This window comes from Manis javanica, chromosome 16, assembly GCF_040802235.1.
Source record: "Manis javanica isolate MJ-LG chromosome 16, MJ_LKY, whole genome shotgun sequence".
Taxonomy (NCBI): domain Eukaryota; kingdom Metazoa; phylum Chordata; class Mammalia; order Pholidota; family Manidae; genus Manis; species Manis javanica.
The window spans coordinates 31,312,414-31,339,972 of NC_133171.1; the positions used below are offsets into that span (position 1 = coordinate 31,312,414).

Here is a 27,559-nt window from a genome sequence, read left to right on the forward strand (position 1 = left end):
CTGGTACTTCTTTAATGATGTGAAAGCTGAAAAGACACTGTCCCTCATACTATGGTGTTCAAAAATCCCAAGGAAATACTTAAGACATGGAAGTTACATGTGGTGTTATTTCTGGCATCAGCGATGCCCTGAGACCCTGGCTGTGGTGATATAAAAAGTGTAAGCCTTTGTTAGCAGGTCTCACAAGAAGCTGATGTATATAATATAATGCTTATTTGTTACTTACAACAATAAATGTGACTTTCAAGCACTTAACGTTTAAATCAGGGCATATCATTCCACTTTGCTTAAAACCTACCGACACCTACAACAGTGTTTTCCGAGTGCGTTTCTGCTGTGTGCAATTAAAAGCTGAGAAGAGTAAACAAATAAAGATATCTGCCTCATTCTAGCACTGGAGTGCAAAGGAAGTTCATTGAAATGTTATGTTTTTATCTTAAGCCACGCACGTACTCATTACTAATTAAGCTATTTAAGTGATACTTTAATTAACTGAGGAATATTGGTACTCCCAGAAACTACCCCGTGTTTACCTTATGGATTCCAATATTTACTGGTATGTAGTTAAAAGCATTGACATAGAAAAGTCCAAGCCTCTCAACATGATATGTAATGGCCTTTCTGACCAAGATCCTACACATTTATTCAGCTGTCTTGCCATCACTGTACAAGGGACAGAGCAGGCAGCACAGACTACATTCAAGTCAGAAGAAATAAATAACATTCCTGAGTTTACAGTTTAGGTTCTAGGAGAAATATACAAATAAGAAAGTACAGGGTGATAAGACTTCTAGGAGAAGGACAGAGGGCTAAATGTGTAAGATGTGTGTCTAGATTGGACTTGAGCATCAGGCAAAGTCCCTAGAACCATCTTCTAAATTAAGAATTAAAGTACAAATAGGTATCAGTCAGTGAAAGGAGAACTAAACAAAGGACAACAAATTGTTTGAAAACCGAGAGATTAGAAATGAGATTCCTCAGGAGACAGAACCAGCTCAGGCATGGTTTTGGAAGCCACGGTAACCAGATTAAACTTGCTACTGGGGGGAACAGGGAGTGTCTGAATATCCTAAAGGGGGGTGATGTGATCAGGTTCATATTTCTACACGATTGCTCTCACTGTCTTGTGATAAATAAATTGACAGGATCAAGACTGAAGGCAAGGAAGCCAGTTGGATTGTTTCTGCAATCACTAGGCAGGACGTGGTGATAGTAAAAAGCAGACTGGATCTGGAGACACACGCCAATGAATCGAAGGGATCCCGGGGATGGAGTGGCTGTGTGACCCAAGGAAAAGGGCTGGAGTGTAGGTTCCTGAGTTTGACCCTTTGGGAGAGCCACCCAGGAAACAAGATGGGGTTTGGGGGACCAGGGGACAGAGAGCCCAAGTGCCTGTGAGAATTGCAGAGATACAGGTATGGCTCTGATCTGAAGCTTTAAAGCAAAACTGGGACTTTTCAACACCTATAAGACAAAATATTCAAAAAGTGCCATTTTGAAATATTTGAATTACAATCCCATCACAATTTATGTTAACTTCCCAATCCATTCTCTATAATGTATAATTCCAATTATACCAATAATGAAAATATTTCACTTTTTCACATGCTGTTTCCTCAGCCTAGGATAACCTTTGACACCTGGGAATCTCTTTCCTCTTCATGATTTAGACCCATTGACTTCTCTGTGAAGCCTTCTTAAATTCTTGAAGCCCTTAATCTCTTCCTTCTGTGTGTTGTCATAGTACCTCTTCTGTTATCCTCACGTACTCTGTCCATCGGTCTGACGCATCTCGCCAAAGTCTCTTAATGTGTCTGACCAGGTAATCTTCGCATACTCTGCTACATGGCACATAGTAGGCACACAATGAATATTCATAGGATAAAGGGAATAGATGAACATACTTTTCAAATTTTTGCCAAAATAGTCATAATGGTAGTGTTTTAGTAAATAGAGGATAAGAATAATAAACAGTTTACTTTGGGAGAACCACCTACATGCTTGCTTTCTTAATCAGGAAAAAGTAACAAGTGTATGAAATTAGCTCTTTATAGTTTCTCTTGCTCCTCAGGGTTGGGCACACATCCAGGACACATTCTCCTTTAAAGTGAATCCCCTTGGCATTCCTGAAGATGCGTTAACACACTCAGTAAAATAAGATTGCCTGTATGGATGTCAGATGCAGCCCTTGTTTAGTATCAGTAATTGGCCACTGCTCTACAGTAATTCTCTGAGGTCCTTTTACTCTTATCTTGAATAGTCCTGGTGGTTCTCTGGAATATGAGGTTAAAATTCATTGAGATTATGAAGTTGAGCCACTGACAAAGTTTTTAAACATATCTACCTTCCTTGAGATAAACTAAAAGATTATAAAGACTGTTCTAAGGCACCACATGTGAACACATAGGAAGTGATAATGTGTAGTTTCTCTTCTGTCCTGAGGATATTGCTGGTTAAAGCCAATTGCCCAGATTCTCATAGACAAGAAATTAATAGATGTTCATATCAGACAAGACTAAATCCATTGCTCCAGTAATATAATACTGAGTGTTTAAGAGCAAGATGAGATGACAATGTTGTTTTAATATCCGTGATTATCCTTTGCTTTAGTACCCTTTGATCTACTAATTTTCTATGGTCTTCTAGCATATTTTTGAAAAAGATTAATCTCCACAAATGACGTAAAACTGTTCTGTCTAATGTTTTTGTTTAACCTTCCGAATTTCGAAATGAGCATTTTTTTTCCATCATTGCTTTAGCTGTGGCTCTATTTTATTTAGCCTAATATGTTCAAATAAATCTCTTAAACCATGTCCCTGATGCAGTAGGCATTTGTAGTAACTGCCTGGTTTTCTCTTTACAGAAATGATTCTATCCCCTGTCACATTGCTTGCAATTCTGCTAGCTGCCCCCAGGTAAATGATGATACCGAGGGTTGCGATTTCATGGCCCAGCTGAGCAAGAACGTAATGAAATGGATGACTGTTTATTATAAAAGATATTTTACTGACCTCTCATGCATGCAAAGTGGTGGTATAAGTGCATGTGCTCAAGTTCTTTTCTCTCAAATTGCCAAAGGAGTATGTTTTTTAAGTCAAAAAAAAAATAACTCAGTTCTGGGAAAAGGGGATAGGTACCACTAGAAATTTCTGTAAGATATCATCCAATGAGACCAAATTGAGACAATTTTTGCCCAGCATGAAATTTGTATCTTCCATATCACTAAATGGTATAATTCACTCAGGTGCCTAAATTCAGGACCTAAAACTCACCTTTTTGTTCTTTCTCCCTGGGCTAGATGTTCTCTGCTTCACTTCCACACCTACTCCCCATCTTTGTCTACCCTGCTTGGCACCCTGGGAGGCTGACTTCTATGGTATGAAGGAGCAGAAAGAGGAAGAGATCAAGTTATTTACTCTCCATCCTCCCTCAGGTGGATGTAGATCTGGGGTGGCCGCATTCCTCTCTCCAGTCCCACTGCTTTCAGGAGCTCTCTTGTCCTATACCTTCCTCTTTGTTCACAATGCAGAAAGGACTTCACTTGCTCACCCATTTGTGCCCAGTGACAGTAACTGATTCTATTCCTGGGACTCTCCTCTATCGCTTGCTGATTCTCTTACCCTTTTTCTTCACTGAACTCACTTCAGTTACCCTTTCTGCAGGTACATCTGTTTCCTGATGGCTCTTGATGGATATATTCTTCATATATGAAACTGATCACAAAGTCCTTTTGGAAACCAAATGTTGTGACTTTGTTAAATTAACATTTGTTAAATGGAGCTCAGGGTGTTGGATGGTGAGATGTGGTCCAACAAAAGACCACAGTGGAATTGAAACAGAAGTTTAGTGCTCATGGGTCCTAGAGGAAGTACAGGACATGACTTGAGGGGCCAGTCGGGAAATTAAGGCTGCATGCTACAGAGAAAGGCAGGACCTGGGGCATTTGCCTTTATTCAGATCTGTTGGGGGAGTACTTTGGTGTTCCTAGGCTAAGGCCAGATTGGTCAATTCAAACCAAAAAGAACAGGGTTTTGGTAAGCTCCACAGGAGTCTTATCTAAGGAGCAAAGAAGGGGAAGGTGTTGGGAGGTGGGGGAGACTATTTACATCAAGGCCAGTTGGGGAGTCATATCAGAAACTTACATTTACTTGTGACCCCAGGAGCTGTTATCTAGGATATGCGATCCTCGGAGGGCCTAGTGTCTGCAGGCTGCTTGGACACACCAAATGGATGCCAAGGCAGCAATATTATGAAATGGTTTTGCTCAGCTCTTAATGTCACATTTCTCTCAAATCTTTTCACATCTCTACATCCCCAATAATATTCAGTTCAAGTCCCAATCTGATTATTTTTATTCCTATAATTCTTCAGATATTTCCAGCTATTTCTCCTTGATAAACCATTCTCCACACTAAAACTACAAAGATAATTCAAAAATAGACATGAGTTATTAATTTATTGCTTAAAACCCTTTGATGACTTCACATTGCCTTAAAACATTACCAAGTGCCATCCCATAATCCAGCCTCTGCCTGTCCCACAAGACTCATATATTTGTGTGAGCACACACACACACACACACACACACACACACACACACCTATACATACACACACACTCTGTAGTCTCCTTCATGCCAAAATGCTTGCAATTCCCCCTGTACGTTGTCTCTTTCCTTTGGGTCTCTAAACATGAAACATCCTATGGCAGGGCTCTGAGTGCCCTTCCCAACACCACAGACTTCCTGGACCACCCTTCTTCTCTAGTCACCTCTTTCTGGTTTTAAGACTCAGCTGTAAACCTCTTGAGGAACCTTTCCTGATAGTATTTGTTCTACTATCTTCCCATGGCATCTGTCTACAACCCTGTCATTGCTAAGTCCCCTCTTGAATCCCACCAGAGTGTAAAAATTTTGAAAAATTTTTGTTCAAGATTCAGACTATACAGATTCAGATCCATTTTCATTATATATTTGTCTTGTGACCTTGAGCAAATTTAAGAATGTACCTCTGTTTCCTCCACCAGAAATTTAGGAAAATAAAAATAGTCATATTTCTATATTCTTGTGAGAATTAAATTATGTTTGCACATTTGAAATATTTAGAGCAATGCTAAGTATGCAGTTAGCACTGAATATGTCATGCAGTTTTGCAATTGTCTAAGCTTTTTTCACTCAACCTCACAAGCCTGAAAGCTCTTATGAAGGAGGGCCTGGGTTTACTGCTCACTATATAGTCTTGATTAGTAAGTTTCTGGCACATAGAAATCTGTAAGTTCTTTTAGGTTAAATAAATATATTAATGAATGATATAACAATGAGCTCTAGATTGATTGATATGCCTTCTCTGTTGGCCCATCTTTACTTTTCAAGTCCTGTTGGTAATGTCTAGATCTAGTTTCTTTAAAGGAGTCCTTTCCATGAAATAAATACTCCAGGGCTCCTATGAATCTGAGAAAGTTCCTCTCTCCTTATGAGACTTGAAGAATCTGCATCAGTTGTCCTTAGGGCTGGAGTTTGGGACGTGACTGTCATCATTCCATCTTGACTGCTGGCTTGTCTTTCTCTGATTTGGATGCACTTTCAGGATAATAAGTAATCACACATCTTTAGTCCTGGCTGATATTTTATAATATTCTTCTTCCCCGTAAGTTTTATGTTGATTTGGAGATATTTCAGAACAGTAACTCTCCATACTGGAAGGAATAAATTTAATTTAATTCAATGTAATAAATGTCCCCATTTAACATAAAATGCTTACTAAAAATGTGGCATATTTATGTATTTCTTACTCTCCATAGTAGAAAGGTATTCAAACTTCAATGATTTCTAAATCCAAGTGTAGCCATTAAGTGAAAATATGCTTTAGTCAAAAATCCTGTTTTTATAAATATGTCATCTTAAAGTTACTTTGCTCTTAAAAATCTAATATTAGCATTGGAATATGAATTTGTAGATTTCTTTAAGGATCCATGGAATAGAGTTCAGTGTTCTTAATGATCCGTTACATTTTTTTTTGAGAGGGCATCTCTCATATTTATTGATCAAATGGTTATTAACAACAATAAAATTCTGTATGGGGGGGTCAATGCTCAATGCACAATCATTAATCCATCTCAAGGCTAGTTCTTGTCAGTCTCCAATCTTCTGAAGCATAACGAACAAGTTCTTACATAGTGAACGAATTCTTACATAGTAAATAAGTTCTTACATGGTGAACAGTACAAGGGCAGTCATCACAGAAACTTTCGGTTCTGATCACACATTATGAACTATAAGCAATCAGGTCAAATATGAATATTCGTTTGATTTTTATACTCGATTTATATGTGGATCCCACATTTCTCCCTTTATTATTATTATTATTTTTATTTTTAATAAACTGCTAAAGTGGTAGGTAGATGCAAGATAAAGGTAGAAAACATAGTTTAGTGTTGTAAGAGAGCAATTGTAGATGATCAGGTGTGTGCCTGTAGACTATGTGCTAATCCGAGCTAGTAAAGGGCAATAAAATATCCATGGATGCCGAAGTTTTCTCTCAACACGGGGGGGTGAGGGTCTAAGCTTCACCACTGTTGTTCCCCAATTTCTCACCTGATGGCCCCCCTGCGACTGTGCCTGTCTTAGGTTGTTCCTCCCTTGAGGAATCATACCCGTCTCTGGCTAACGAGTCATCTTCCGGGGCCATACAGGGAAATGTAAAGTTGGTAAGTGAGAGAGAAGCCATGTTGTTTGAAAAGGTTAGCTTTTTACTTTGCGGATTTATGCCCTGTGGCTTCTATGCCCAGCACTTGTCTCGAGGTATCTTTACCCCTGGAGGAATTATGTTACTCGGTAAATTCGATATGAGGCACGAATTCTATTTAAGGGTTGTAATTAGGAAGGAAGAAGAAAAGCTATAGAGGTAGCATATGGAAGAAAACATGGGAGGATTGATTATTTCTTTGCCATATCTTCTTGTAGAGTACCTTAAGCATGTATAGGTTTTAAACTACTAACTAACTTGCGCTCACATATTAACATAATAGGAATACGGTGACATAAACAAAGCAAATCTATAATTACCATCCATCTCCAGTGAAGCCAAGAAAACCAGTTAGGTCTATGATATGATGGATATTGTCCAACTGTACTTGAACAGTCTGAGAGAAATCAGACAAATTAAAGCAACCCATTTCTGGGATCTGTTCACATCCCATATGTTCTTTTAACCGTAGATAGTCTATCTATAGTCATAAGATTTTGGAGTGCTACAACTTGCACCCCTCCCAACTCCTGGTTGAGTTCCAACATTACAGATCCGGTCAAATTCGTTGTCTCACTGTATGCACATGCCAGCCTAGACATCTCCCTCCTCATTCCAATGGCAAGTCCAGGAGACGGTGGGGTGGATGCAGCCACAACCGCAGCATCGCCCGTATCCCTGTGGAGGCTTTTTGATGATCATCCCCCGGCACGAGTCCTCCAGAGAGTGCTGATGCCGGAAGCTCCTCCTCATATCATATCTTAGTTCATTTCCTGGGTAGCCAAGCTAGGCCTTGACCTTCTACATAGAAACAAACAGACCCTTTGCCCACACTTTGACATGCCCTCTATACCACAGTGTAGAACTCATTGGAGGTCAGCACACAGGAACTGCATGCTTTTTGTTTTTTATTTTTATTAAGAGAAAGGAATATTATCAGAAAAGAGTACCTCCATAGCTGATCATCTGACACCCTTTAAGTGATCAACATTAAGGATATTTAAAGAATGCGTTAATCTTTGATTTACCAATTGTTTTATCCTATCAAGGAGTAATCCCCCTTTTCTTTCTTTCTTTTTTTTTTAATCTTTAATCTACACTTACATGAAGAATACTATGTTTACTATGCTCTCCCCTATATCAGGTTCCCCCCTAAAAACCACCTTATGGTCACTGTCCATCAGCATAGCAAAATGTAGAGTCACTACTTGTCCTCTCTGTGTTGTAGAGCCCTCCCTCCCCTTTCTCCCTCCCCCCCCGCTGCATGCTAATCTTAATACCCCCCTCCTTCTTCCCCCCCCTTATCCCCTCCTACCCACCCATCCTCCCCAGCTCCTTTCCCTTTGGTACCTGTTAGTCCATTTTTGGGTTCTGTAATTCCGCTGCTGTTTTGTTCCTTCAGTTTTTCCTTTGTTCTTATTCTCCACAGATGAGTGATATCATTTGGTATTTCTCTTTCTCCGCTTGGCTTATTTCACTGAGCATAATACTCACCAGCTCCATCCATGTTGCTGCAAATGGTAGGATTTTTCATCTTCTTATAGCTGAGTAGTATTCCATTGTGTATATGTACCACATCTTCTTTATCCATTCATCTACTGATGGACATTAGGTTGCTTCCATTTCTTCGCTATTGTAAATAGTGCTGTGATAAACATAGGGGTGCATCTGTCTTTCTCAAACTTGATTGCTGCATTCTTAGGGTAAATTCCTAGGAGTGGAATTCCTGGGTCAAATGGTAGGTCTGTTTTGAGCATTTTGATGAATCTCCATACTGCTTTCCACAATGGTTGAGCTAATTTACATTCCCACCAGCAGTGTAGGAGGGTTCCCCTTTCTCCACAGCCTCACCAACATTTGTTGTTGTTTGTCTTTTGGATGGCAGACATCCTTACTGGTGTGAGGTGATACCTCATTGTAGTTTTAATTTGCATTTCTCTGATAATTAGCAATGTGGAGCATCTTTTCATGTGTCTGTTGGCCATCTGTATTTCTTTTTTAGAGAACTGTCTGTTCAGTTCCTCTGCCCATTTTTTAATTGGGTTATTTGTTTTTTGTTTGTTGAGGTATGTGAGCTCTTTATATATTCTGGACGTCAAACCTTTATCATATCTGTCATTTTCAAATATATTCTCCCATACTGTAGGCTTCCTTTTTGTTCTATTGATGGTGTCTTTCACTGTACAGAAGCTTTTCAGCTTAATATAGTCCCACTTGTTCATTTTTGCTGTTGTTTTCCTTGCCCGGGGAGATATGTTCAAGAAGAGGTCACTCATGTTTATGTCTAAGGGGTATTTGCCTATGTTTTTTTCCAAGAGTTTTATGGTTTCATGACTTACATTCAGGTCTTTGATCCATTTTGAGTTTACCTTTGTATATGGGGTTAGACAAAGGTCCAGTTTCATTCTCCTACATGTAGCTGTCCAGTTTTGCCAGCACCATCTGTTGAAGAGACTGTCATTTTGCCATTGACAGTCCTTTATCAAATATTAATTGACGATATATGTTTGGGTTAATTTCTGGAGTCTCTAATCTGTTCCACTGGTCTGTGACTTTGTTCTTGTGCCAGTACCAAATTGTCTTGATTACTATGGCTTTGTAGTAGAGCTTGAAGTTGAGGAGTGAGATCCCCCTACTTTATTCTCCTTTTTCAGGATTGATTTGGCTATTCGGGATCTTTGGTGTTTCCATATGAATTTTTGAATTATTTGTTCCAGTTCATTGAAGAATGTTGCTGGTAATTTGATTGGAATTGCATCAAATCTGTATATTGCTTTGGGCAGGATGGCCATTTTGACAATATTGATTCTTCCTAGCCATAAGCAGGGGATGAGTTTCCATTTGTTAGTGTCCCCTTTAATTTCTCTTAAGAGTGACTTGTAGTTTTCAGAGTATAAGTCTTTCACTTCTTTGGTTAGGTTTATTCCTAGGTATTTTATTCTTTTTGATGCAATGGTGAATGGAATTGTTTTCCTGATTTCTCTTTCTATTGGTTCATTGTTAGTGTATAGGAAAGCTACAGATTTCTGTGTGTTAATTTTGTATCCTGCAACTTTGCTGTATTCCAATATCAGTTCTAGTAGTTTTGGAGTGGAGTCTTTACAGTTTTTTATGTACAGTATCATATCATCTGCAAATAGTGACAGTTTAACTTCTTCTTTACCAATCTGGATTCCTTGTATTTCTTTGTTTTGTCTGATTGCTGTGGCTAGGACCTCCAGTACTATGTTAAATAACAGTGGGGAGAGTGGGCATCCCTGTCTGGTTCCCGATGTCAGAGGAAATGCTTTCAGCTTCTCGCTGTTCAGTATGATGTTGGCTGTGGGTTTTTCATACATGGCCTTTATTATGTTGAGGTACTTGCCCTCTATTCCCATTTTGCTGAGAGTTTTTATCATGAATGGATGTTGAATTTTGTCAAATGCTTTTTCAGCATCTATGGAGATGATCATGTGGTTTTTGTGTTTCTTTTTGTTGATGTGGTGGATGATGTTGATGGATTTTCAAATGTTGTACCATCCTTGCATCCCTGAGATGAACCCCACTTGGTCATGGTGTATGATCCTTTTGATATACTGTTGAATTCTGTTTGCTAATATTTTATTGAGTATTTTTGCATCTACATTCATCAGGGATATTGGTCTGTAATTTTCTTTTTTGGTGGGATCTTTGCCTGGTTTTGGTATTAGGGTGATGTTGGCTTCATAGAATGAGTTTGGGAGTATTCCCTCTTCTTCTATTTTTTGGAACACTTTAAGGACAATGGGTATTATGTCTTCTCTGTGTGTCTGATAAAATTCCGAGGTAAATCCGTCCAGACCCGGGGTTTTGTTCTTGGGTAGTTTTTTGATTACCGTTTCAATTTCTTTGCTCATAAATGGTTTGTTTAACTTTTGTGTTTCTTCCTTGGTCAGTCTTGGGAGGTTGTATTTTTCTAGGAAGTTGTCCATTTCTTCTAGGTTTTCCAGCTTGTTGGCATATAAGTTTTCATAGTAGTCCTTAATAATTCTTTGTATTTCTGTGGAGTCTGTCGTGATTTTTCTATTCTCATTTCTGATTATGTTGATTTGTGTTGATTCTCTTTTTCTCTTAATAAGTTGGGCTAGAGGCTTATCTATTTTGTTTATTTTCTCAAAGGACCAGGTCTTGGTTTCGTTGATTTTTGCTATTGTTTTATTCTTCTCAATTTTGTTTATTTCTTCTCTGATCTTTATTATGTCCCTCCTTCTGCTGACTTTAGGCCTCATTTGTTCTTCTTTTTCCAGTTTCGATAGTTGTGATGTTAGACTATTCATTTGGGATTGTTCTTCCTTCTTCAGGTGTGCCTGGATCGCTATATACTTTCCTCTTAAGACTGCTTTTGCTGCATCCCACAGAAGTTGGGGTTTTGTGTTGTTGTTGTCATTTGTTTCTATATATTCCTTGATCTCTATTTTGATTTGTTCATTGATCCATTGATTATTTAGAAGCATGTTGTTAAGCCTCCATGTGTTTGTGAGCCTCTTTGTTTTCTTTATAGAATTTATTTCTGGTTTTATACCTTTGTGGTCTGAAACATTGGTTGGTAGAATTTCAATATTTTGGAATTTACTGAGGCTCTTTTTGTGAGCTAGTATGTGGTCTATTCTGAGGAATGTTCCATGTGCACTTGAGAAGAATGTATATCCTGTTGCTTTTGGATGTAGCGTTCTATAGATGTCTGTTAGGTCCATCTGTTCTAGTGTGTTGTTCAATGCCTGTGTGCTCTTACTTATTTTCTGCCCAGTGGATCTATCCTTTGGGGTGAGTGGTGTGTTGAAGTTTCCTAAGATGAATGCATTGCAGTCTATTTCCCCCTTTAGTTCTGTTAGTATTTATTTCACATATGCTGGTGCTCCTGTATTGGGTGCATATATATTTAGAATGGTTATATCCTCTTGTTGGACTGAGCCCTTTATCATTATGTAGTGTCCGTCTTTATCTCTTGTTACTTTCTTTGTTTTGAAGTCTATTTGTCTGATATTAGTACTGCAACCTCTGCTTTCTTCTCACTGTTGTTTGCCTGAAATATGTTTTTCCATCCTTTGACTTTTAGTCTGTGCTTGTCTTTGGGTTTGAGGTGAGTTTCTTGTAAGCAGCATATAGATGAGTCTTGCTTTTTTATCCATTCTCTGTGTCTTTTGATTGGTGCATTAAGTCCGTTTACATTTAGGGTGACTATTGAGAGATATGTACTTATTGCCATTGCAGGCTTTAGATTCGTGGTTACCAAAGGTTCAAGGTTAGCTTCTTTAGTATCTTACTGCCTAACTTAGCTCGCTTATTGAGCTGTTATATACACTGTCTGGAGATTCTTTTCTTCTCTCCCTTCTTATTCCTCCTCCTCCATTCTTTATATGTTGTGTGTTTTGTTCTGTGCTCTTTATAGGAGTGCTCCCATCTAGAGCAGTCCCTGTAGGATGCCCTGTAGAGGTGGTTTGTGGGAAGCAAATTCTCTCAGCTTTTGCATGTCTGGGAATCGTTTAATCCCACCATCATATTTAAATGATAGTTGTGCTGGATACAGTATCCTTGGTTTTAGGCCCTTCTGTTTCATTGCATTAAATATATCATGCCATTCTCTTCTGGCCTGTAGGGTTTCTGTTGAGAAGTCTGATGTTAGCCTGATTGGTTTTCCTTTATAGGTGACCTTTTTCTCTCTAGCTGCCTTTAAAACTCTTTCCTTGTCCTTGATCCTTGCCAATTTAATTATTATGTGTCTTGGTGTTGTCCTCCTTGGATCCTTTCTGTTGGGGGTTCTGTGTATTTCTGTGGTCTGTTCGATTGTTTCCTCCCCCAGTTTGGGGAAGTTTTCAGCAATTATTTCTTCAAAGAGACTTTCTATCCCTTTTCCTCTTTCTTCTTCTTCTGGTACCCCTATAATACAAATAATATTCCTTTTGGATTGGTCACATAGTTCTCTTAGTGTTGTTTCATTCCTGGAGATCCTTTTATCTCTCTCTATGTCAGCTTCTATACATTCCTGTTCTCTGCTTTCTATTCCTTCAATGACCTCTTGCATCTTATCCATTCTGCTTATAAATCCTTCCAGGGATTGTTTCACTTCTGTGATCTCCTTCCTGACATCTGTGATCTCCCTCCGGACTTCATCCCATTGCTCTTGCATTTTTCTCTGCATCTCTGTCAGCATGTTCATGATTTTTATTTTGAATTCTTTTTCAGGGGGACTGGTTAGGTCTGTCTCCTTCTCAGCTGTTGTCTCTGTGATCTTTGTCTGCCTGTAGTTTTGCCTTTTCATGGTGATAGAGATAGTTTGCAGAGCTGGTACAAGTGACCGCTGGAAGAGCTTCCCTTCTTGTTGGTTTGTGGCCTTCCTCTCCTGGGAGAATAGCGACCTCTAATGACTTATGCTTGGCAGCTGTGCACAGACAGGGCTTCTGTTGGAGGGGGAGCATCCAGGAGGCTGTTTATCTCCGTGAGGGGCCTCTGTGCTCCCTGTTGCCCTGGGGGTTAGAGTGCCCAGAGATCCCCAGATTCCCTGCCTCTGGGCTAAGTGTCCTTTCCTGCCCCTTTAAGACTTCCAAAAAGCACTCTCCAGACTAAAACAACAACAGCAACAATGAAAGAGGAAAAAAAAAAAAAAAAGGAAAAAAAAAAAGCATGATTTTCTTTGTCCTCAGGTGCCGGTCTCAAGCATCTGCTCACTGATCTTGCTGCCTTGTTTCCCTAGTATTGTGGTCCCTGTCCCTTTAAGGCTTCCAAAAAGCACTCATCAAAAAAATAAATAAGGGAGAAACGCACGATATTGTTTGTCCTCAGGCACCAGTCTCAGGCACCTGCTCACCAGTATTGCTGCCCTGTTTCCCTAGTATTGGGGTCCCTGTCCCCTTAAGGCTTCCAAAAAGCACTCGCCAAAAAAAAGGGGGAAAATGCGCGATTTTCTTTGTCCTCAGGCGCCGGTCTCAGGCACCTGCTCACCGGTCTTGCTGCCCTGTTTCCCTAGTATTGGGGTCCCTGTCCCTTTAGGGCTTCCGAAAAGCACTCGCCAAAAAAAAGGGAAAAAACGCACGATTTTCTTTGTGCTCAGGCACCGGTCTCAGGCACCCACTCACCAGTCTTGCTGCCCTTTTTCCCTAGTATTGGGGTCCCTGTCCCTTTAAGGCTTCCAAAAAGCACTCACCAAAAAAGAAAAAAAAAACCGCTCTGGTTTCTTTCCACCCGCCGGGAGCCGGGGGGAGAGGCACTCGGGTCCCGCCGGGCCGGGGCTTGTATCTTACCACCTTCGCGAGGCACTGGGTTCTCACAGGTGTGGATGTGGTCTGGATGTTGTCCTGTGCCCTCTGGTCTCTATTTTAGGAAGAGTTCTCTTTGTTATATTTTCATAATTCTATGTGGTTTTGGGAGGAGAGTTCCACTGCTCTACTCACGCCGCCATCCTGGCTCCGCTCCCCTGATCCGTTACATTTTATGTTTAAAAATGACTTGCTTCTTTTTATGCTGCATCTCAGAAAAATACCTATCGATTAGAACATTTATGAAGTCAAAAAAATACATCTTTAGAAAGTACTATATATCAGAACTACGTGAAGTCCTAGTTACTTAAGTAAGTAAATAAGGAAGTTTGCTTTGAGGTTTTAAGTCCTTTAAAAGGGAGATAATCACAGAAAAACAATTAAGTGTTCTATAATAAATATACAAAATAATATCAAGCATTTTCTACAGTTTGCTAAGTGTACCCACATATCTAAATCTACTTCCCTCTAGAATCTATGGAAAATACGAAGACATACACTCACCCACACACATTCACATGCCACAGTCATATATATTGGTATTAGAAAAAAATAATAAACGATTCCTTTAGCTGACATGCATTTTGAGAACTTCGTGGAAGATGAAAGAAGAAAGCTGAAAAAAGCATGCAAGTTCCAAGACAGATAAAATGCAGGCTAAAGCAGCGAGAAAGTTGCAAAGAAACTATTTAAGTGACAAAATCATGAGAAAATACTTTACAGCCAAAAAAAGAAAGAGAAAGAAAGAAGGTGAAAAAGAAAGAAAATCAAGGAAATGTTCCTGACTGTACCTCACCTTTAGGTGGGAGGGAAAAAAAGTCTCCCCCTATTATACCTAACACAACCCAAGCAAACTAGCCCAGTGTGGAGGTTTGTGGCCCCAACCTGTTGATCATTTCAATTATTCACAATATTTATTAAGCAATGACTTGGTGCCAAGAATTGTGATGTAAATGTGCCACTTCCTATTTATTCAAAAATCATAAAGAAAAAAGTTTGTTTTACAGTGTTCATTGAAATTGCTCTCATGCATTAGACAATGTACCGAGTCCTCTTTAGCGGAATGCCTTACACGCAGGCTTCAAAGTATTCTCACAGATCAAATTCCAAGCAATTTGAGTCTACAGTAGAGACCTGCTGTGATACTTGAGGCGGAATGAAAAGCACCATGAAGAAAGAATCAGTGGAGAGAGGAGGTGACTTACATCGGCAAAGGCCAAATGGCTTGTACCAGACACATTGTAAGAAATATCATGCTTGATTTTTTTTAAAGAAATAAAAGAGAGAAAGTATAGGTAAGGAAACAGATAATCATGAAAACTCAGTAGAGTTTATTTTTTTGGTCACTTAATTTTTTTATATTGAGGCACATGTAGTAAAATGCAAAAATCTTAGTGTACAGCTTCATGCATCTTGACTTGTGTGTTTACTCGTGTAACCATCACCCAGATCATACTATCAGACACTCTCATTAATTTTAAACATAAGTAATTAGGACTTCAAAAAGTTAAAAACATAATCATTTAAATTTAAAAATGGTCAAGTTAAACAGCAATTAAAACCCTAAAGAGAATTAATGAAGAGGATAATTATCCAAAGAGATTACTATAAATCAAGAGGGAGATTTTGCAAAAAGAGCTAAAGATATAGAGGATAAAACAAGAAACTTTTATTTCATGTAATAAACGTTCTATCAGGAAACTATAGAGTGAATGTGGGAGAGCTATAATTTTTCCAGAATAGATGAAAAACATAAATCCTTCAAATAGGAAAGCTCCCTGGGAAAAAAAATAAGGTAAATGAATAAAAATGACTCTGTACCTCAACACATTACAGTGAAAAACTGCTGGTCAACAAAGACAAAGGGAACTTCTTCCAGAAATTTCAGAGAAGAGAGAAAGTTTCCTACAAAAGAAGGATAACTGGACTTAAATTAATTTTCAACAGGAACAACAAAGGAGGGAAAAGAAAATGAGCATCAACAGAAAAACCAAGGAATCTTATTTGAAAAGACATAAAACTGATCAACATCGGTCATACATTATCTTCTATAAGTTGATAAAAACAAACCAATTGAAAAAGTGAGGAACATATATATTATAGTGATTTAAAATAGATAAATGTAAATGACAAGTGACATAGTACAAAATTATAAGCATTGAAAGTCAGTGAAGTTATCCTCATAATTCTCATTTATCAGATAAATAGCCAATTAATTGAAGATGATACTTAATTTTGGTGAAGGGTTGAGGAAATTAGTAATCAAAAACAGTCTGGGGAGCTTCATTTTGTACAGACTACTATGGCATATATCTTAACATACAGATTAGGTATATTTATTTGCTCCAACAAGTTTCACCTCTAGATATTCAAATATACTTATGGATGTTCACAAGCTATTTGTACAGTGAATTCACTGCAGTATTTATCATTTGAATAGTTATACTGAAAATATATTGATAAATGTTTATCAATAGGGAGATGATTAAATACACTGTGATACATTGACACTAGAACTTTTCTCTTTAAAATTTATGAACTTTATCTGTGTGTAACAACCATATAATATCTCCCAAATATTTTGTAACTGAAAGTGAAGGAAAAAACATGCAAGTGATATCTTGTTTTAGTTTTATTTAATAATAATATTTATAACATGATTTCCATGGTACTGGCTGGCTGGATTCACAAAACTAATTTTCCCACCTTCCTGGGCACATAACTAGATGATTTCCCATGCTCCCTTGCAGTCAGTTCGGCCACATGACCAAGTTCTGGTCAATGGAATGGAATAGATAACATCTTACATGTCCCTTCGTTCCTCCATCTGTGACTCTATTTGATATTTGGGTATTTGTGTGTGACACCTAAGGCAACCTCAGAAACCACATGCTGAGGATGGTAAAGCCTAAGTCACCTCAGTCCCTGGAAGTCACTGAATGACTACAGGAAACAGAACTCCCCCCACCATGTCTGCTGAGTGAACTTTGTATGAATAAGTAAGTTTCTGTGTTGCTAAGCTAATGAGAATTCAAAGTGTATCTATTCCAGGAGCCAGCATTATCCTTACTAATGCAATTTTACTTGTTTAATAGCTGGTAAAGAAAGAAAACTAAATTATATGTCTATATAGTCTGAATATGTATTTGTACAAAAAGGAACATAGAGTGACTGCTTCAGGAGTGGAGTACTGGGTTGGAGGAGGACATGAATAAGAATTCATTTTAAGGTTCTAGAGATCAGAAGTCTGATACGGTGTCACTGGGCTAAAATCAAGGTGTGGCCAGGGCTGTGCTCTTGCTGCAGACTCTCATAGGGAATTCAGCTTCTAGAGGCTGTCTGCATTCCTTGGCTTGTGACCCTCTTCCATCTTCAAAGTCATCAATAAGGATTGATGCAGGACCACCTGGATAACCAAGGATAAACATGGAATGGCCTTGAAAACAGTATATTAACCGAAAAAGCCAGTAACAAAAGGCTACATATTATGTGATTCCATTTATGTGAAATGTTCATAACAGACAAATGTATAGATACAGAAAGTAGGCTGAGGCAGGTGGTGGGGAGGGACTGCTGATGGATATGAGGGTTCTTTTAGGGAACACAAAATTAGATTGTGGTAATGATTACACAACTCTGGATCTACTACAAATATTGAACCTTACACTGTGAATGGGCATACTCCATGTCAGTGAATTATATCTCAATATAGCTATTAAAATGTATAAATGATCTAGATAATCAAGAGAAAACTTGAACAGCATATGTATATTAAATCCAAATGGATAGAATCAATTACATATATCCAAACAGTGTAACACTCTGCAGCTTTAAAATGGAAAAATGACAAAGTTTCATTAAGATAGGGTAGCCTGCTAAGAATTATTTTTAGATGAAAAAATAAAAATAGAACAGCTTATTTTAGTAGGTGAAAAGACAAAGTAGAGTGGAGTATGTGTACTTATACTAGTATTCTCATTTTATAATTAAAAATGTATTTGTACATATTATTTATGCATCAAGTATATGTCTTTTATTGCCTAGACTATAACACATTTATTTTACTGCTTTTAACAAATCTAATTATAATGATTTTTGAAACTTTGCTTCCACCTACACTATTAAGAGCCACACACTCAAAATTCCTTCAGCCGAGATTCTTCCCTGCCTTTTAGTCAATATTCCATCAAACTTCGAAAAATTCTCCTGGTCTCTGCTTGTGAAACAGGGCTTCCAGGTTTCACACTTTGAGCCCATTCTGAGAAATGGAGGCTAGACAAAATCTGCTGAGCAGGGGAAAGGCAACTGAGCAAAATCCCTCAGTCTGAAGCAAAGTGAATGCCACCAGCCTTGCAAGGGATTCTGTAGAACTCCCTGGAAAAGGGCAAGTGGCAGGCCGGAGACAATGGATGGCATGTCCTCCTTTCTTATAAACATAGTTGGAAATCACTGTCATATCAAGGTGTCTTTCTCTAAAATCATGCTTGAATTTCAAATTAGCATGAAAAAAATTAGCTAAATTAGCTTGTTTTAGTCAATCATTAACTCATTCAGAAAAAGTTCTGTAGAGCTTACAGCTTGTTGTAATAGTGCCCAGTTCATCACTCTACCCTTGTCCAAAGGTACCCAACAGGCAGTTAAGCATATTCTTCAGGCCTATTGTTTAGGATTGTAAATCAACAATTTAGATAAAATTGGCAATAAAGTTCAACTTTTACAATATTGTTTATTTAAAAAACAGTTTTGAAAACTTTGAGTCTTGATTTATTTCAAAGCTTTCATAAATTCATAATTTTTAGAATTAAAAGTGATTATAACTTTAATATTCTTTTTTTTGCATTGCCAATTGTATTGATATGTATCATATAGTGGTGTTTAATAGATGTCCACATTTGCTGGATATTTTAACATGTAAGTTATGTAAAAAATAGGTTAAAATTTTATCAGAACAAAGTTTTGTTTCTTTTTAAATATATAACACATTGAAAAAATATTTTAATTCTGAATTCCAAAATAATAAGTTCATGATATAACTTAAGAAAAAAAATACTGGAAGTCAAACACTTTCAATAATAACTCATCAGATATTATATTTGACCCTGATAACATCAAATATATCTGATTAAGGCTGTTTTCAAAATTTGATTTAAGAGCTTGATGTTTTCATTCATGAATCAATTAATAGTAATTATTTTTGCATAATCACTTAGCAACTGAAACAAGCAACATACTGATTTTTTTCAGGTGAGACGCAGGCTCCCTGAGCAGCTATCAAGGGAGAAACAAGTAGTAACATTTAATTCAGTTTAATTATTCCTTTGAAAGAGATGATTGACTGCAGTTCATAGAGTCCACGGGAAGAGTCAGACAAAATGGTGAAATCATTCAGAAACACTAAAACTAAAAATTTAATTAGACTATGGAATACTGAGTAATAAATCTCATGTGATCCAATTTATCATATTTAGCTTGATGAAATTTACCTTAAAGGGACAAACTTCTGAATGCAGAAGGGGAGAGCTATGCTCATCTATTATTTAGAGAAATCAGAGAAAGATGATCGTAAGATTGCCAAAAGTGTTAGAATTTGGATGATTTAAAAAACTAAAGAGCTGTATAATAAAGTTATCAAATTGACCCTGAAGATGACAAAATTATTTTCACTTGCCATGTTTCTCATCAGTAGTGTGGTGCATTGCATGTTTGAGAAATGATTCAAGTTCATTTATAAAATATTTCCTGGAGAGCCTACTTGGGATCAAGCACTGTTGTTAGGGATAAAATGAAGAAAAGAGCATCTGCCTTCATGGAGACTGCAGTCCAGAGGAACGAGGAGAGAGAGTCAGGCTGAAAACCTCATAAAAAATATGATAAACACCATAAAGGATTTCGGTGGTGAAAGAATTATTAAAAAACTGACCTGCACATTAATATTATTTTGATAAAATGTTTTCATGAATTATTTCACTTTCTTCAGCTTTTTTATCCCAATAAGCTGACAGCAGTGTAGGTAGTAGAAACAAAAATAAGACTCTAATATCAGTCAGAGAACATCACTGAACCGACTTCTTTGGCCCAGGTTTTATCTTTATGACAATATACAACATGAACATTTACTCAGTTAAATTGTTGATGATTTTTACTGCAGTGAGATTTTCTACACTAAAAAGATAATTCTCCAAATGATTTTATTAAATGAAAAATCCAAAAGCACTGTTTCCCAAATAGCTTGTAGGTAACACTCAGGAGGTCACTGAAGACATGGACTCAACAACTGTGTTATGAAGTGCTCACTGCAAATGAGGCATCTGCCGAAATGAGGAGTTTGTGGGTGGAGGTGAGGGTAGAAAAACTATGACCAGTTTATAGTCCAGGAGTGGCTGTGTATCACATAAAACTCTACTACAATGGGTGGCAAACATTCTTGCAGTGGTACAATGACCTACTGTGGGATTTTAGAGATGAGAGAAAGGTCAGTTTCCAGTTTCATTCTGGTGGGCTGGGAGCGACCAAGAGAGCTACGTGGGGGAAATAACACAGACCCTGACTTGACACTAAGTGAACTTGACATAGGAAGAGAGTTAAAACAGTACATAGAAAGTGGCTTGAACAACCTTCCAAAATTAGGAAAGCTCAGGAACTTTAAGGAATGGTCATCTCATTTGGTTGGAAAGATGTTAAGAGACTTATTAGGAATCATGATAAAATAAGCTGGAGAGTAAAAAGGGAATTCAAATATCAGGGACCTTTGAATATAAAAGTAAGGGATTTCAACTTACTTGAAAAGAAATCGTTTTTTGTATATCATTTTTGAGGGAAGAAAAAATCAGACTGGTAGTAAAATTGTGAAAAAATTAGGACATCACTTGTAGGCATTTCTACGGTACCTCTTGGATAACTCCTAGAAATGAACACAAGTCACTGAGAAATACATGTTTCTAGCAATTAACCTGGAAATATTTGAAGTTCAAGCAGTTTTACAACTAAAATGTAACATGACCTAATTTCTTGATCTTAGGCTCATGAGGTCTAGAATAGCCAAAATAGAACTGTGCTTAGCCAAAATTCTAATTCTTTTGCCTAAGAGAACTGACTTGTAGACTCAGAAAGGCCAATATACCTAGGTTTCTTACTTCTTTGAAGAAAGTAATTTGGCTTCTCAGAACTGTTCCGACCGACTACAGCTCCCGGATTCACCTAGGGTCACCTTCTGCGGCTCAACGTTTATGAATCATACAGTTATGAAACAAACATGATGATTCTATTTGCCCTCAGTTCAATTGTTTTTATTCCCTCTTGTTGTAAACCGAAGTTTCTGTTACTTCTGTCTAAGTTCCTGGTACCTTTTTACTTATGTTGCGCTTTCTGACCTGTTGATAAATCTAGATCTGAGGACTCTACTCTGTGGGCAGCACCCTCTTTTGTTGCTCCCGCTGGTGCAGCAGAAGGAACTGATTCCTTACGGACCTCCCTCGGGCTCCCGGCAGCAGCGCCATCAGTGTGCCAGGAGGATATGTGCCACCCCGGGGGTACCTGCCATCCTGTCTTCCTCGCAGGTGGTATAGTCTCATTTCAGTGTGACTGTCCACTGCATTTCACTGGCCGTGCTTGTGAACAAGGTAATCAATCTTCATTACCCTTCTATATTTTTTTAAACATCTCCAGAGGGTGGAAGGAAATTGAAACGTAACCATGAACAAATAGATGGATACTAACACAAATAAGAAATATCTATACAATATTATTTTTAAATGAGTTCTGATAAAACACTTTTGGTTCAGTATTGTGGAAGCAAACATAAGATTTTTTTTTTTCATCAGAATTGCCATTCAAAATATATGTTCAATGGCCACAAAACATGAGAGTTAAAATTCTATCAACCTTAAAAATAAAATTGTTATTTTACTAACGTAATGTGCAGGAATAACAGAGAAATTGCAATTTGGGACAAGCAAACCATGGCAAACCACAGGTATGCCTGAAGAGATAAAGGGAAAATCAGGTTTTATTAGGTCTTAGGAGGAAATTTGAGGAGGTTGTTATGAACGAAACTCATTGGAGAACAAGGTTTGAGGTTGTGGAGGTTTCTAATTGGCTGCGAGACGTGGTTAGTGCTTCATTGCTGGGACAGTCTTTCTTAAAAACAGGAGGTAAAATTAATGTGTAGAGTCCTTTTGTTACAGGAGGTGGATAACCAGCTGTGCTCAGGGAGTGGGCAGGGGGAGCTCAGTCGGATGCCTGCTTACATTCTATACATTCTGTGCAAGCTCTTCCCTGCGATGGGGCGTGAGGGTAACGTGGAGGGGAAGTTGATCCTGATTTCACCTTTAAATATTCTATACTTTCATTCATATAGTAAAATTCATGCCTTTCTATCATTAATATACTAAAAAATCACGCCTAGCCTGCCACAATGGTTCCAAGGAGAAACAAACACAGTCAGAAAACTTCCACTACGCTACGTGCGGGCGGAGCAAGCCCGACCTCCAGGAGGTCCCCTCTGCCTGTCCCCTCCGAAACCCAATCTCTCTTAGCGAATATTCATCTCCTTATACATAAAAAATCTTCCCTGTTCCCTGTGTGACCCCCTCTGGGTCTGCCCACGCCCTAACTCTTGGTCGTTTACTCTTGCTTTTTTCTGAACTTCATTCTCCAAATAAACTCTTAATGCTCAACCACTTCTTTTCATCCATTTTTGAATTCTTCCTCTCAAACAGACCAGGGGCCTGTCTCCAGTAATACTAAGAATTATCTTCCTTCTTCCTGCAGGGGTGCAAGGAGTGGTGATAGCGTCCCCTTCAGGGCTTCCCAACTCCATTCTAAATAAGATTTCCTTTGCTCATTTTTACAATTCAGATGTAGTGTTGTGTCTATAGTTTCTTCTAAAATCATGGTGCGTCCATCCTTTATCACTATAGAAACAATTAGATTCTAATTGATAGTATTTTTATGTTTTAATTAGTACCAAATCGTGATTTTTATATTTTATACTCAATCCTGTATTTAAAATATTTTGGCGTGTTGAAGAGTACATTATTTTTTGCTGCTTAAAAATATGGTTTTCGCATTAATGGAACTGTTTATGAATCAAAAGAAAATTCCCCTACTGTTAACATCTAATGGCTTCCTAAGAGTCTCTGAGTTAATTACAGCAATATTTGGCAATTAGAGCCAGAAACGCCATGGGCAGATCATAAAGGCATTAGGTCATGACGCTGCTGACTGCATCATTCCTCCACTAATAGCTGAAAAGTGTCACTGTTTTCTATGTAAAATTAATCACTGGTTCTAAATTGGGGAGGTGGGGGTGAGAATTACTACTGGATAATGATTCAGATGGCAGAGAATTTCATACTTATCCAAGATTGTGGTAAATAACTCTGTTTTAAAATACCAAAATGCGGGAGTTACTCAACTATTCTTCCCAAAAGACCCTGTGTAACTGCTATGAATGTGTTGATATTCAGCCAAGTAAGAGGGTAAATACAGTAAGAACCACAGAAATGGAAACACAGTCTATTTTCATGCTCATTGTAAAACATTATGTGTCCTTACTTAAAGTCTATTTTTTAACTGTAAAAAATAGAAGACACGTGACTATTACTTGATTTTTGAGTGAATATGTCATATGTCTGCAAAATATCATGAGACTTGCCTTCTGCTACAATCTGAGATCCTTAATATTACATTCTGTGGGAAGGGTTCCAGGGACATAATTTGGATTGCAAGTCTCTTTTAGATCTACTCTTACCATTTAAAACTCTGGGAGTGTTTTTTCTTTCTTTAATTTCATGCTAGGTTGAGTCTTGGAAAAATACCCGCCTTACCTTTCTTAAAATATACTTCGATATTTTTTTAAATACAAATTTACCTACTGTGGTAAAACTGATGTGAAAGGAGAAGTCCTTAGTTACTGAGTATGTCTTCTGATCAATCACACATATTAGACTACAAATGACCGTCCAACCACAGTTCTTCTCTCCCCTCTTCTCCCTTCTTTAACTCCTCATTCAGTAGCTTAAACACTTCATATGAAGACCTATACTTTCTTCCAGAAAAAGAAAAACCCAGGTTTGCACAGAGTTAAACCCAAGGCTTGACTGAGGTTGAATTGTATTTGGTGTGTTAGGTGGCAGAACGTAGGAAACTGACCTCAGGAAAAGAATTGGGGATCTCTGCGCTCTGTTCACTGTGGGGAATATTCTGTTTCTTCCACCATTATTAATCACTTCCTGCCATCTATATTTTTAACTGTTTTTCCTCTTGGATTTACAATATTTTTAAAACTATGTGTTACTAAATCTAAGTAATCCACTATGTAATATTTATTTCCATGTGCACAATAAAAATGAGAAACTGGAAGTCAGTACCTATTACTACTTAGAGAATTGTTTAAAAAGAAAGACGTGATCAGAAATAGTTGAGGTGTATGACACGCTAAACAAAATTCGTGCAATAAGACTTTTTAGACTATCAGATATCTTAGTATTTACCTGTAATTTTGTTGTTCTTGCCTTCTTTTGGGGAGAACTGTTTCAGTATAATCCTTAACTTGGTGTGATATGCATTTTTAGAATTGGGAATATTATTTGTAAGTATAAAAATGATAAATACTTATTTTTAGTCATTTTCTCCCTAATTTGAATTAAGTACCTTTCTTCTTTCAGTCATAAAGAAAGCCAAGAATAGGTTTGCGTTTTCAGTCTCATGCTCTAAATATAATTCATACTTGTATGTATCTCAGACCAGATTGACAGATGATGCCTGCTGCCTGAGGCTCGTGATTCAGGAATCTGGTACCAATGCGTGACTTCTTATAGCATTATCCAGATTGGCCAGATGCCACAATTTCTGTGTGGATTTCAATAAACAGTATTGTATGCCAGCCTCAAAGTGTATCAACTACCTGCTAAAAAATCTTGCTTTAGATAAACAGTCTCTAAAATAATCAATCAATATTTCTCTCTCCATATATATATTTTTTTCAGTTCATAACACTAAACTGTAGTATTATATTAATATTATAGAGTTATATTTTAGTGTTGAGTAACACTTAATATAAACTACAAAGATTTGAATTTCAGAAAAATCTGGACATAGGTGATAAAAGAACATGACCCTCTGGAAAAAAATATAGTCACATCGGCATCTCTACGTGAAGATGCACAGGCCATCGATTTTTCCTCATGGCCTTGCTCCATTTTTCCTCCAGTTAATATTCTTAATCTGTGAGAGAATGTTAAAATATCTTATTCTAACCACTTTGATTTTTCACAGAAAAATGGCGGTATAAATTTGTGTACACCTTAACTGAAATAGCCGTAGATTGGATGACACAAAGAAAGGATTTTTAGGGCTACAGGATAACAGTAAAACGTCACCCTTTCACCTATTTCCCACTACTTAGATGACGTCATGTGCTCTGCATTATCAAATCATTCATATCCAGGCACCTAATAACCCTGACTTATAAAATCAGTTTGATGTAATATGCTCCTTTTTCTCAGCACGGGCTGCCTTAACTGGCAGGAGCTAACCCTCGTTGCCTGCTTTATCATAACGATCCTGCATTTCGCCAGGGGGAACACAGAGCATATATTCTTGCTTTGTTTTAGATGGCTGCGTGCAGGCAGATGGCTGTCTCCTCCTGTAAAGTGCAGAGTGACAGATTTAGAATATCAGCGCCTTGTGCTCAGGGAAAACGTATGCCTCTGACTATTAATTATAGGATTAACATTTTTAAACAGCCCCATACTTTTTAGTGTTCTATAAAACAGTTTTATAAATAGTGCAATAAAGGAGTCTTTAAATGCCATATATTAAAAACAGGAAATCTTTTGTTTTATTTGATATCCTGTCTGTGTATATTTCATATATGTTTAAAGGTCAACTGTACTGAGTAAATTGCAAACCTAGAAATAAAAATGAAAGGTTTTACTAAGTGTTCTGTTATTTTAAAAAAAGGGGGAGACTTCTTTAATGTCTGCCTTTGTTTCTGCCGTAACTGGAATGTATTTTAAAGGCATATTAGAGTAGTCTGAATTTATTTATTAACTTTAGGTCAGGTGACTGAATGTCTGGCATTCCAGAGCTACGAAGGCAGAGAGAGAGGCAGGTCATTAGTCAGCTTCTTATAACAATGATTTAAATCCTCTCCAGAGACTGGTGGTCTACCTCATCCAAAAAGGGCCAAGAAATGGGTGTTGGCCTTTTCAAACATAATACTCATGTCTGAAAATCTTTCAAATCAGAGAGCAATGCTGAATATATATATATTAGTAAATGGCAACTGCTGAAGTATTAAGATTTTATGTTGACAATGAATGGGAACTGAACTCAAAGACAGGGGCTGAAGAGAGACAGGTTTACTTGTACCAGAGGCAAAGGATATCCTTTTTGAAGGTGGGGGAGGGCAGAAGGGCTCCAGTCCTCTGGCTTATCTCCCTGAGTAATTGCTGCACTGTCCAGCAGGGAGCACTGTGTTCAGGTTCCCCCCATCCTAGTGCTTGTAACTGAAAAACTAGACGTCTACTTAACATTGGCAATAATCCAAAAGGGAATATGCATATCCCTCTGTTCATCAAAAAAGGGATATTTATTTTATCTCCTTTATTGCCTTAGTAGACATACTCTTTTTCCCCTATCATTGAACATATTCAATTAAATAAACGTTAGTTGAGCACCTAGCATGTATATAACACATGCAATTAGTCCTTGAAGGCAGTATGAAATGAGAGCATATTCTTGTATTTAAGTTTGCAGGTACTTGTTAGCATAGGGCGTGGAGTAGGGGACGCAAGGAAGAGAAGACGCATCCACACAGGTCATAGGCTCTTTCCCACACCCCGTCTTTAAAGCTACATAATCTCGGCTCATCATCACCCCTCACCAATAATGTCTTACTTAGGACCTATATTCATTTTCTATTGTGTCCTTAACTAATTATCACACAAACACAAGTTCCCATCTCAAATTTCTGTACATTATAAGCCTGATATAATTCTCAGTGGGCTGAAACCAAGATGTTGGCAGGTCTGTGTTCCTTTCTGGTGGCTCTAGGGGACAGCCTGTCTCCTTGCCTGTTCTGGCTTCTAGGGGCCTTCTGCATTCCTTGGCTCATGGCCCCCTTCATTCATCTTCAAAGTGAACAATGGTGGGTCTGGTGTTTTTAATATTACATCGTTCAATCTATTCTTTTACCTCCCTTTTCTGCACTTAAGGACCCTTGTGATTACACAGAGCCCACCTGGGATGATCTCTGTGTCTCAGCATCACCTGATTGACAACTTTAACTCCAACTGCAACCCTAATGCCCCTTTCTATGTAAAGTAACATATGCAGAGATCCTAGAATTTAGGATGTGGACATTATTTTTGTGTGGGGTAGGAGGAGCATTATTCTACCTACCACAGGACCTGATATCACTTCTCAGGGGATTTACATGGTCATGTAATAGAAAAGGAAGTTCATTGGATGGGTATCTGGTGCTCATGGAATTGAGGGAAGCAAGTGGAACCAGCTGGAAAATGCACTCTGGACACTGTG

General features: G+C 37.9%; 1 protein-coding gene across 1 annotated transcript in view; it reads left to right on the forward strand.

Annotated features, from left to right (window-relative positions):
• EYS (eyes shut homolog) overlaps nt 1-27,559 on the forward strand; it is a 1,533,253-nt gene that overhangs the window by 1,126,948 nt on the left and 378,746 nt on the right. The window contains 1 exon segment of the mRNA XM_073224289.1: nt 21,401-21,633. Coding sequence (XP_073080390.1) covers nt 21,401-21,633 — 233 coding nt within the window.